Below are 12,561 nucleotides of genomic sequence, written 5' to 3'. Positions count from 1 at the left end.
TAGAAATGCTAACCGTAGGCCTAATTAGGCCTAAAAGAATATTTAGGCTTAACTGTTAGCATTTACCCCTGGTCTGCAGTCTGCATTTTACGCTAACCGTACTCCATTTTGCTTGTTGGCAGTTGTCGTACCCAGATTTCTCTCACCTTATTCCTTGCCGCCATTTTGAAAAAAATTGCATATTTGTACGGTCAACAGATAAGTCTGCAGTCTGCGTTTTTCAGTGTCCCGTGCGGTGGGTGACGTGAAAACCAAATTGCAAGGTATTAAGTGAGATAAACTAGTGAGAACCACAATGGAAATTAAAGCATCTGTTGGCAGACATACATAGTTTTAAACACTGCATACTTGTCAAGAAACCCAACTGCTCACTTCATTGACAAGAATGAAAAATCAAGAACGAGGTTTACTCAACTCACGCAGCATTTGCAAATCACCAAGAATTTCAGTCGGAAAGTTCTGTGCCCCAGAGTATTTCAGCAGTTAACCTCAGTACTCATTAAAAATTTTAAAAGTTTGAACTGTCTTCATAAGATAGACCAATTCGGCTAACTCAATGTTGTACCCAATTCAAATCCTCTGGGAATAAAACGTTTTGTTCCAAGAATTTCCATATCATTTAAATGTGAATGCTTCATTTCCATGCAAATTCAACACACAAAGAATCTTAACTCCGAGAGATTTGAATTGGGTACAACATTGAGTTAGCCGAATTGGTCTATTACAATAGGTAAATTGTGAAGAAATTTTGCTACATGCAAACTACCTGAGATGATCCGCCATATTCTTCCCGGGCTTTTTCCAAATGCTCGAATACGAGGCTAGTTCCATTCCTTCGCAATATTGTCATTCAATTTTCGAGCTTCCTCTCGAACATAGCTAACAAGGGGTGAGTTATTTATTCCATGTCACATTTAAATTCTTCGTTCAGTTCAGACTTATTTCTTTTCCTTTGGTTACGTCTCTCCCCTTAAGCTCTCAGTGCAAACACTTCTCTGTGATCCCTTGATGTATCATTTAAAACAATTGCGTCGGGCGCGGAAACCACTGAAATAACAATTCCCCGGCTTGCACGAAAGCACAAAGTCAGGATCGGTTGAATCTTTTTTGTTGCAATGAGGTTAGGTAAGGGAAAAAATTGCAACAAGCATACCTTTTGGAACTGCGGAACATAGATCTTTCTTTTAAAATGTTCACCTTTCTTAAATGCTGTACTCGAATATTCGACAACTTAATTAATTCATCCCTTGAGAATAATTAACATTCTTGTGAATAGGGTCTGAGCAGCACTCTCCTCCTATCATTTCGAGAGTAATCCAATATTTAACTTTTAGCACAGCCATATTCTAGAATAAAAATGAAAGGAAAGGAACTTTATTTAAGTGTCTAGTCGTTCTAGCGTCCGTGGGGACACTGTAAACTGAAATTAACAATAAACGCAAATCCAGTCAAATGTTGGTTTTTGAGGAGAGGGGAAGCCGAACTACCAGGAGAAAACCTCTCGGTGCAGAGTAGAGAACCAACAATTGCATCAGATTCAGCACATGTAAAATGCGACGTTTAAAAAGGGGCCATACAAAACCATCTTTTGAAGCAAAACACTTTAAGTTTGGTAATACCTTTTAATCTCACAGAATCTTGCCTACTTACCCTTTCACTGCCAAAAATGCAAATTGACACTTATAGATTTTACTCTGTCTAACACCAGACGATTTTACTCGTCAATGGGGAAGCCCTCGGCAATGAAAGGGTTAAAAGAGATAAGACATATCTTAATCATCGGCTAAGAAATCTAATATGTAATGCATTAATTTGGCCGTTATTTGAATATTGTTGCACAGTGTGGGGAAACACCAAAATTGAAAATTTACTTTGATTATCAAGAGTTCAAAAGCGTTGTGCGAGGCTAATCTTAGATGCTAGGTTTTCTGATAATTCCGTTGAACTTTTTAGTAAGCTTGGCTGGTTACCTATTGATGACGTCATACGAATGAGAAAGCTTTGTTTAATGCACAAGATTGTTAATGGCTGTTGCCCTCTGTACTTTTAAGATAAGGATAAGTAAGGAGGCAGTGTGGCCCAGTGGTTAGGGCGCTTGCCTTGAGATCTGGAGATCCCGGGTTCAAGACACGCTCTGACCACTCGTTGAATTTGATCCTGGTAGTCCTTGGTTCAACTTCCCAGCTGCACTTGTAAATAGCCAACTGGGTTGCCTCTGGCCGGTTGGGATTCTTAACAGTTCTTCTGTTCTGTGGCTTTGTTGGTTGTGTTTCATTGGCCCTGAAAAGCCCCTATGGGGAGTGGTCAATTAAGTATGTATTGTATTGTATGTATTAAGATTGTATTTCCTATGGTAATGATAAGCATAGGCATAATACAAGGGCGTCAGCAAATAACTATATATTATTCATACCCCTTTTCCGTACCAATTCTGGTCTACACACTTTTTATTCCAGTGCCAACCGACTATGGAAAACATTAGACTATAGCACTAGAAGCATTACAACCCTAAGGAATTTTAAAAAGTACATTAGTGATAAATACTTAGTAATTTCAAGCTTGATCATTTTACTATTCATAGAACCTTTTAACAATTTTAGTGTAGTTTAGGAATGCTTTGTGAATATTTCATTTTTATCAATACTATTATTAACGGACCACAATGTAAACTACTGAATTATCAGTAATAATAATAATAATAATAATAATAATAATAATTATTATTATTATTATTATTATTATTATTCCTTTCTTGGTCGTGTTTGATCAAAACATCAGGAAGGGCTTCTTTTACAACCATTGAATGATAAAAATGTTTACTTACTAGTAACAAAGGTTTTTTTGTCTATGTTATTAGATTTAACCTCGATCCAGAGTTGTCTGCTCTATGTAATCGCATGTTGGAAGCTGATGAGAATCGCCTCACCCCTGGACTTCTCTACAAAATAGACCCTCGAGGGAAAACCCGCTACCACTCAACTGAAGATCATGCAAAGGAGCCCCTTTTTTCTTATGTAGATCCAAACGTTTTTAAAAGAGAGACATTTAGAGGTAAGTGCTGATGTCATTTTTGATAACAATAATACCGTTACTTAGCCTGTGTATTTGGCAGGATATTTTATCACAGGATTATTAAACACTTGGGAGTTTGTGTTTTGGCTGAAAGTGGTCTGCGACTGATATGGTGATGAGTAGTTTTGGATTTTCACTCGTGGCCAAAACACAACAAAGCAACCTCCCGTGTGTTTAAATATTCCCGCAATAAAATACCCCACCAGCTACTCAAGCAAACCATTTCTTCATTTTTTGTTCTGCCCATCCACAGCTGTACTTACTTGCTAATGGTATATTTTATTTAATAGGATTTATTGCTTTATTGGACAACTATGAAAGTGAAGGGGGTCAGAAAGAGGTAGTTACACAAGAGGAAGTTCGCGAGAATCAGTGTTTTATCCATGCTATTTATGAAACAGAACCAATGAAAATAGCACACAAGTACCTGGCTGAGAAGAAACTTATGCCCGGTGATCGTGCCCAGTTCAAGTGGGCCCTATATAATTTATGGTTTAAAATCCCGGGGGGGGTGTACTTGACATATCCCTGGGTGGGGAGGTACGGCGCGGCCCCTCATACCCTGACCCTGTTTAAGACAAATATCGCTAATTTTCCTACCCATTTTAAGACAGAATTCCGATTTTTGATACCCTGTTTAAGACATTTAACCCAGTTTAAGACAAAAATTGATAAATCGTTACCCTGATTAAGACAAAAATGATAAATTCGATACCCTGTTCAAGACAAAAATCCCGAAAAACATACCCTGGCTGGCCGCACGTCCCCATTAAGGCCTTATAAGGGAGTACCCCCCCCCCCTCCCCCCCCGGGTTTAAAATGTATCGGAGAACCAAAGGAGTGAAGTAGATTGCTAATAATAATTATTGTAGTGTGGCAACTTATGAAATATCAAGTTAAGACCTTTACTTTGGTGTGCTTCCTTGTCAAAGATCACCAAAAGTACAATCCACTTTTAAGTTCTGGTGCAATAGAGTTGCAGGTATTTGCAAGTTTGGGAATGTCAGCTTGCATACCAACTTGTGTTGGTGGCTAAATGGACTTACAAGACAAAGTGCTGTTGTGAACAATCAGTCATGGAACTGAATTGTCAGATTGAAATACCTTTTTCTTTGAACACATCACTTTGGTTTTTTTTAATGCCCTTTTCTTCTGACTTTTCAACATTGCCTTTGCAAGGTGTCAACATTCTTTGATTTCTTCTCCTCATCATTTCATTTTCTTTTCCTTTGACCATTCATAAAGAAACTTGATTGATTAAACACTGCTATTTGTGTCACAAATAATTTGACACATTGCAGGACTAATAATTTTATTATTAGTCCTGCTTTAGTTCCTTAAAAATTAAATTCCATTCTTTAAAAGGGGTTGCAATGTGCTAAACCTCCTCCAAGATGCGTTATATGTCAGCTGATGAATTAAGTTCATCCGTTTTTTTTCAGGCAGTTAGATTCATCAGCGTTTGAGCATGTTTTTGTTGGTGAGACAAGGAACAAAACAGATGTGATTGGCTTCCATAACTGGATTCAGTTCTACCAGAAACCCATAAGGGTTGAAACGTGTAACGCGCGTTCACAACTTCCGAATATTCAGTGCGAACTGATTGGTTGAATTTTCCAGTGCTAAGTACCATATTTGGAAACCCCTCGCTCTTGTTGTTCCAAATATGGTACTTAGCAAATTGAATATTCAGAAACTTGTTTCCCAGCACACAAGGGGCCATTACACGTTTCAACCCTTATGGGTTTCTGGTTCTACTTGCAAGAAAAAAGGGGCCTAGTTGACTACAGTGGCTTCTTTCCAAGCCGAAGGGTAAGTATAAGCATTTTTATAGTGAGGCAGACACAGACCATGTAATAACTCTAACATTTGAATGTGAGGTTGAAGGTTTTAGGTTGTCCACTTTTAATGATCCCAACTGCAATTCCACACAATGCAAGATTTGCGGGTTGGGTTTACTGGCTCTCTTCTATGTTCCAAGACTTTTCCTCTGGGTACTTCGAGATATGCAGGGAGCCATATTCATTTTTTATCAAAGTCGTCTGCCGACAACGTACTTGCCCGAACAAATTTTGGGCTGCCCGGGCAAAAAATACGGACGTATAGGAAATGGTCGATAAAATCACTTGTAACTTGAGCATTCATGTTTTATTTTACACTCCTGTCAGAAATTACAAATTTTGACCATGGAGTATTGTTATTTGCACCGTGGGAACCCGATTTGCAGTGGTCCATATCTGCCACGGCAAAATGTACTTGAATGCAGCTTACAAAGTTACCATTCAAAGACCCAAAGTTAGGACGCTCTTGTCTAGTGTCTTCCTTTTATATGCTATCAAGATTTTGTTTTTGCTGTTTGTAAGTAGCAGGTTCGTCTCCACTTGTTTCCTTTTTTGCCGGAGGTGGCGAAACACCTTGTAACTATCAGCTGAGACCACGAGTCACCCTTTGCTATTTGCTAAACGACTTACCAACAACCATTCCAGCGGTGAGCTACATGAAAATTAAGCGTGCGATTGTTTCATGGAAAATACCGCGGGGTCAAAGATGGCGTCCAAACTTGAGATTTCATTGCTGCAGAGCTCTCAAGTCTTAAAGTTTCCAAAGAGTGAGATGCTTGCTGAAGATGGCGTCAAAGGCACAAGTGTCCTGTGTTTCTTGTGTCAGAGGCGCCAAAAACTTCTAGGGAAAATTTTTGAAATTTGAACATCACAAATCGATGGAAAGGCACCGTCGAGTTCGCCATGTTGGTTTTTTCATGCTGCTTGCTAAGAGAGCCCATGTTATTATGGTCAGCATGAGTTAACATATCGGCGTATAATTCGTTAAATAACGGTGAAAGTCCTAAAGAAACGGGTGTGGACAAAACGTGGGGTAGGCCATTGCCTTCACCATGGCCTAGGCCTAGGCCATGAATTCTATTTTATAACATTTGATGGCATTAAACATCACTCGTCCAGTTCTTATATTCGTCCGGGTGGGTTTTTAGTCGTCTGGGACGACCGGACGACTGCGAATGTGGATCCCTGGATATGTCCAGAAATGTGCGTAGTTAGATGCACAACAATTTTGATAAGGGTCACAAAGTGTCCCCTTGGGCGTCTCCCCAACTTAAACATAACTTACAGACAATACAGACAATAAATAACATAATTAACATCGCAAACTGTCCCTTTAACTCTACTCCCTAACCTACATATTATGACTAACCCTAACAGTGACACTCACCTAATAGACCAGTTCACGCTCATGAGTGCATCATGGGTAATCATGTCAACATGGTAGGAAATTCAAAGGTTTGCAGGGTTCTCCCTAGTTTTCAGCACAAAAGGTATGGCACCTTTTCAAACCGTTAAAGCAATTGGTCATGTTGGACATTCTGCAAAGGATAAGCGACTTCTGAGCGTTTGCAGGCGGTAATAAGTGCTCTTACAAGCGGTAAATTTTACCGGTTACCGCCTGACAAGGAGACCCCTGGGTTTGCATGGAAATTCAAAGCAAAAGAAACTATACATGACTCTGCTTTATAGACTTTCGCCTTCATAAACCAAACAAATAAGTTCAAGTTCACGACTGAGATGAACTGGACTTGGTATCTATTCTTTGGAATTTCTAAATGATGTCTCTATAGATTCTCTGTAATTTTGTGCCTTTGGAATTACAGGAAATGCATGGCACAACGTTTGTTTAATAAAGTAATTTACACAATAACCATTCTCTCCAACTTTATTCTGCCACACGTTTGAGCTGATATCTTTTGTTTTGGAAAATAAAAAACCCCAAAATTGCGCATCATGAATACTTTTCATCGTTTTCAACTTCCACACAAGCCTTAAAACTATCTTGCCCTGATTACCCATGATACACTTAAGAGCATGAACTCATCTATTGTTGGGAATAGGTAGCAAATGCTTTGACATAAAGCGACACTTGGAACTCAATACAGTCGAACCTGGATTATCCGGACTTTTTCTCTGGTTTCAATTTTGTCATGAATATTTTTTAGTCATGATCAAGATCCGAAGCCATATCCTTTTTAAAACTACAGCATTGAAAATTGAAGTAAAGGCGAGTTTGTTTCGCTTTCAAAAAGCAAAATAAAGTAGCGCTTGCACACGTCGTGACTAATGCAGAACAGATTGGCTTAGAGTTGCTTTGTTGCTAAGTGAAATTTCATGCTCTATTGGCTCGTTCGGCAAACAAGCTACAATATGTGACGAATGTTTATTCACGATCATCATGTCCTTGAAGCGTAAGCAATCCGTTCTTTCGATAAAAGATAAAAAGGCTATAATTTTCCGATTAGAGAAAGAAGAAAAAGGAACCAATTTGTCAGCTGAATATAGCGTTAGTAAACGGCAGATATCTGATAAGATCATGACGTTTGCCGACACCTGTACAGGTGTTCACAACGGACAGTGAAGATGTAGACCATATTGTTTTCCAAACGATTTGCAAATGTTTTGTTTCACGATTAAATGTCGTTTTAATGTAATCACTTTTTGTTCCTCATTAATATGCATATTCTCGATTATCCGGACCCTCGATTATCCGGACTATTTCGCCTAGTCCCAACGAGTCCGGTAATCGAGGTTCGACTGTATTGAACATGCATTCCCATGGACCTAAATGAGTATTCCAACATTTGATTTGATATCACTTAAGGACGTTCGCGCGAAAATTTTTCAACATTGATTTTTTTCTGAAACTTTTACCACTGTAAGATGATGAGTTAGTTATGTCAGAAATGTAAAAAAAATGGGGGGTCACCGACTTCGTTTTGGAGAGAACATGCCCGGAAAAACACCCAAAATGTGACAAAATCGGGCTTCGTTAGCGAATAAGGCCAGTGTCTGTAAACCCAAATATATTGCAATTAAATCTTTGAAGTGAAATCTTCTCTGCCAAATATTGTTTAAGTGGACTTATTAAGTGAATTTAGTCAACTGGTGAGGTTCCTTAAAGATCAAGTTCGCGTTTAGCGACCACAGTTTCACGCGCCTTGCAGCCGCAAGATGGCAGGATTCGATGTCCCGTGAGCAGAAATCTTGAAATTTTTTTAACTTCCCACATTGATTTTTTGTTCATTTTTGGACAACGTGGAGATAATTGTAAATAAAATCCGTTTCTGGAAAGAAAAATAGGGGTCACCGAACGTCCAAGACCGTTAAATCAAGGCAAAGCTATAGCAATGGCCTTTTGCCCTATCATTTCTTATTTTAGTACTTAGCGCGCGCGCTCGTGTATGACGTGACGTGTGCATTTGCGTGCGCAGTAAGGATGCGCAGAAACAATTGGCGCGAACGTCCTTAATAGACCATTTTACAGTTGTCTGCTTAGTTACCTGGCCTTTGAATGAAAGTGAGGCTGGAGTTGACCTTGCTTTGATAGAAACCACTGCTTTTCTCATGTAAATTCCTACTAATAAGCATGAGAGCAACATCATTAACATAAGAAAACCAGTGAGGTTTCTATCAAAACAAGGTCAACTCCAACTTCCCTTTCATTCGAAGGCCAGAAAACTAAGCACACAACTGTAAAATGGTCTATTTGATATGTTGATTTGACTTCTCATAAGTTGTATGGTAGTCTCTTTAATTAGGGATTCGGCTATGTAACCTTGAAACTGGAACAAAGTGATTTTCATTAGCGATCTATTCACTGGTAACCCAGGCTCACTGTGTGTGCCACATAGGTAAATATAGAGAACATATGAGGCGAAGTTTAGGTCTGGAAATTTGCAAGAAAATGGAAATAAAAATCGATAAAACTTACCATGTGGTGAGCTGTTGCTGTCTTTAATACGTACACGAAGTTTCGGGAAAAATGGTCCCCGTTCACCTTCCTTCATAGTATAGTGACAAGGTAGGAGACGGAAGCCAGCGTAGGAACTCCGATCGACCCAAAACAAGCACGATTTCTTTCTTGAAAATCGAATCCAGTCGCTAAATAAACACGCCAGGCTCGTGGAACATGAATTTCTCTAAACCATGAATCCACCGAAGCATCTCCAGGTAAGTTAACTTGCTAAAATGGCGGCCAGAAAGCGTTGTCCTCGTTAAGTGTCCAATTCAAAATGGCACTGAACTCGGGACGCCTGGTGACGAGGGGAAATATGTCCCCCTGGAGGGAGGGGAGTCCCAGATTGCTCAGTGAGTTTTGTTTTTTAGCAATTTGGGACTCCCTTCCCTCCAGAACTTATTATACTCGTCACCAGGCGTCCAGAGTTCAGTGCCATTTTGAATTGGACACTTTGCTAATAATAATAATAATAACTTAAAAACTTATATAGCGCATGCTTCATGACTGAATGATCGCATGCGCTTAACATGGATTAAAATACCAATAAAATCTATCAGTTCATATAAGCTAAGAATATGTTCATTAAATAGATTTGTAAGTTAACTTGAGATTAATTACATGAATTCAAAGTGCCAATAAAATTGTTAATTCCTGTAAGCTAAAAATATGCTAATTTAAAATAATAAGTTTTAAGTTGGGTTAGGGTTAGTGCTACCTGGAGATGCTTCAGTGGATTCATGGTTTAGAGAAATTCATGTTCCACGAGCCTGGCGTGTTTATTTAGCGACTGGATTCGATTTTCACGAAAAAAATCGTTCTTGTTTTGGGTCGATCGGAGTCCCTACGCTGGCTTTCGTCTCCTACCTTGTCACTATACTATGAAGGAAGGTGAACGGGGACCATTTTTCCCGAAACTTCGTGTACGTATTAAAGACAACAACAGCTCACCACATGGTAAGTTTCATCGATTTTTATTTCCATTTTCTTGCAAATTTCCAGACCTAAACTTCGCCTCATATGTTCTCTATATTTACGTATGTGGCACACACAGTGAGCCTGGGTTACCTGTGATCTATTTTGACTTGTCACCACATTGTCTTGAGGAACAGTGTATTGTTGATATACTGAAACTTAAATTTGGAAAATGTATATGTATTGTACCCTTTTGTGAGCAGAGCCTCTTTAAAACTCAACAGAGTCTCTGCAGAAATCGTGTCAAGACTTAAAAACCAGTTTTGGCGGCGCGCGCATCATATTTTTGACAAGGCAATCAAGGCTTCAGTACGAAAATCAATATGGCGTCTTGAGTGTGATTGAGACGGTCAACTAATTTCCATCCCTCAAAACTGACATTGGACATTTCGTAACAATTACACGACGCAATATCCCATGTTAGTATTGACAAGCTTACCACTGTGAAAAGAATGAAAAGAGGCAGAATTACAGCTTTAGTTCAACAAGAAATAGCGTTTCTAAGCTAAGCCGCGCTGATCTACAGTATTTAGGTCTAAAAACCCCGTTGAAGACGGTTAACTTTCAATTGTTTTGCTGGGTTCTATTATGTCAATACTCTAAAAAATTCGACTTTCCGGGAGCTTGTCTCGTATGTCTAGTGGATATCGGATACTGCAAGGTGAAGCCATCGATCCGGGTTCAACTCTTTGCCTCACCTTTTGTGAATCTTCTCAGCTTGTTTAAAAATCTTTGTTTCGTTGAAGTAGATTTGAAGTCTAAAGTAGATTGTACGTCGTATAAGTTGAATAAAAAGGGAAATGCCAGTTTGAGGGATGGAAATAAGTGATGACCTATTTTTACATCCTCGATGGAAAATTTGATCACGTGATCTGCTGTGTGCCAGGGTCTTCTCCCGACCCGCCGCTATGTTGAAAGCCGAGAAGACCCTGAGAGCGAGGTTGATGAATTGTCCTAATAAAGTTGCGATGCTAGATTGTAATTCAATCTTTTGAAGTCAAAATGAACTTATTTTGCCATAGTCTCAAGTATTCAAGGAAATTTTCGTAAAATTCAAGCATTACACCTACAAATTCAAGGAGTTTTCAAGGAGTTTTCAAGGACCTAGCACTTTTTCAATGAGTATTCCAGGCCCGTGCGAACCATGTTTAAAGGGAGTACGCCCCCCCCCCCCCCCCCCGTCCCGGTTTCTGAGTTAATCGAATCGCCCGCTTTGGTCACGCAAGCGAGCCGAAGGGACAATGGTGAAAGAAAACATTCTTATCCAATGGAAATGTTAAAAGAAAAGAAAATTTTAAAAAAACTGATCAATGCATGTCTAGTTGATAGAACGAGGTAACACAAATGCTCTATCTTCGCTGACTGTATTCGAACTTTTCGATATACAAGTACTCTAGGGAAAATCGTTCCTTTTCATTCGTAAAGGGCACCTTATTTAAACTTTCAGGTGTCTTGTTGATGGTATATCAGTTGATAAGTTGTTCTGTTACGCACGAAGGAACTTCAAGTTCGCCCTTTTCAGTTAAGTCTGCCCTAACTATTTTAAAGATTTGTTATCTGGTTATTTCTAAGAAAAAATGATCTGACTTCAGTTTTGTGGAATGAACTCACTGTGTATCGACCTGATTTGGGATGATATGACCGGAGTGAGTAATGTAGCCTCGCCCAAAAGTCGAACAATTTCGTCAAGTTCCTGAAGTCCGTTATCTGTGTCTTGAACTTGAAACTCGAACGTGAAATACCGAATTTTCCGCTTCGATGTCAAGTATTATTCAAAACTTCGATTTCAAACTTCAATGTTGGATATAAAACTTCGATGTCGAATGTGAAAATCAAGGCAAATTTGAAACTCTGATGTCAAAATTCTGATGTTGAATTTTGCCGGAGATATAACTCCATAGTGTTCACACCCAGCCGCTTCATTTCGCTTGCAGATAACGGTGGAACTACATCAGGTGTGATTTAAAAATAGAAGAACCGTAGCCAGGGTAAAACATATTAAAAAATTATTACAAAAAACGTTCACTGGCTATATACAGTTAAAAACTTTCGAGCTTTCGGCTGTCAGGCTACAGCCTTCAATGGAAATGAATGGAAAAAAATGATGACAACTACAATATATACAAAAATAGGTGAGAAAAAGAATATAAAAAAACGGGAAAAAATATTTGTCAAAAAGACTAATTGTTCTTTTTTAAAAGAATGGAGTATTGATTAGGGAGCGGCCTAGAATTGTTATCTGCATGATCTATCGAAGCGGTGTGCCAAGATTCCAGTGTCTTGCGGGTACGAGAAGAACCCTTGTCAATCACTTGGGAATTTTTAAAGTCAATAGAGTGATTTGAAGACCAAGCGTGTTTAGCCATGTTGGAGCCTCTTGCGTAAGACTTCACATTCCTCATATGTTCTTTTTTTCTGAGACTGGCAGATTCTTTGAAACCAGAAAAAAAGAACATATGAGGAATGTGAAGTCTTACGCGAAGATACGCGGGAATTGGGATTATTTACCTCCAATAATGTTTGTTGGGAGACTGGTTACGATTATAACAAAAAGCGCACCGAAGACACCGTCTCCAAACTTGAAAAAACTGGCCAGTTTTTTCAACATTTCCATCTTCTCCGTTCTTGGCTGCAAACAACAAAGAGTTGCCTCAGTGCACTTCAATGGTCATTGGCAACAAGACTACAGCATTATTTTTTGACCTGCATTGAGAA

The 12,561-nt window shown here is 39.0% G+C and overlaps 1 protein-coding gene across 1 annotated transcript; it reads left to right on the top strand.

The window, feature by feature from the left end:
- Positions 1–874: 874 nt before the first annotated feature.
- Positions 875–4,582, top strand: LOC137967764 (uridylate-specific endoribonuclease B-like). The gene is made up of 4 exons (XM_068814333.1): positions 875–889; positions 2,858–3,051; positions 3,363–3,412; positions 4,515–4,582. Exons 2-4 carry the CDS (start codon positions 2,898–2,900, stop codon positions 4,536–4,538), a joined length of 228 nt encoding a protein of 75 aa, XP_068670434.1. The 5' UTR covers positions 875–889; positions 2,858–2,897; the 3' UTR covers positions 4,539–4,582.
- Positions 4,583–12,561: the final 7,979 nt, after the last annotated feature.

The sequence above is a fragment of the Montipora foliosa genome, chromosome 8 (assembly GCF_036669935.1).
Source record: "Montipora foliosa isolate CH-2021 chromosome 8, ASM3666993v2, whole genome shotgun sequence".
NCBI classification, from domain to species: Eukaryota; Metazoa; Cnidaria; class Anthozoa; order Scleractinia; family Acroporidae; genus Montipora; species Montipora foliosa.
The sequence above is the reverse complement of the archived record's forward strand: the minus strand, read 5'-3'. Positions and strand labels throughout refer to the sequence as shown.

Coding starts and splice junctions, on each gene's coding strand:
- LOC137967764 (XM_068814333.1), top strand. CDS start 2,898: ATGTTGGAAGCTGATGAGAATCGCCTCACCCCTGGACTTCTCTACAAA. Junction 3,052..3,362: donor TAAAAGAGAGACATTTAGAG/GTAAGTGCTGAT, acceptor TTTATTTAATAG/GATTTATTGCTTTATTGGAC. Junction 3,413..4,514: donor GTGAAGGGGGTCAGAAAGAG/GTAGTTACACAA, acceptor GTTTTTTTTCAG/GCAGTTAGATTCATCAGCGT.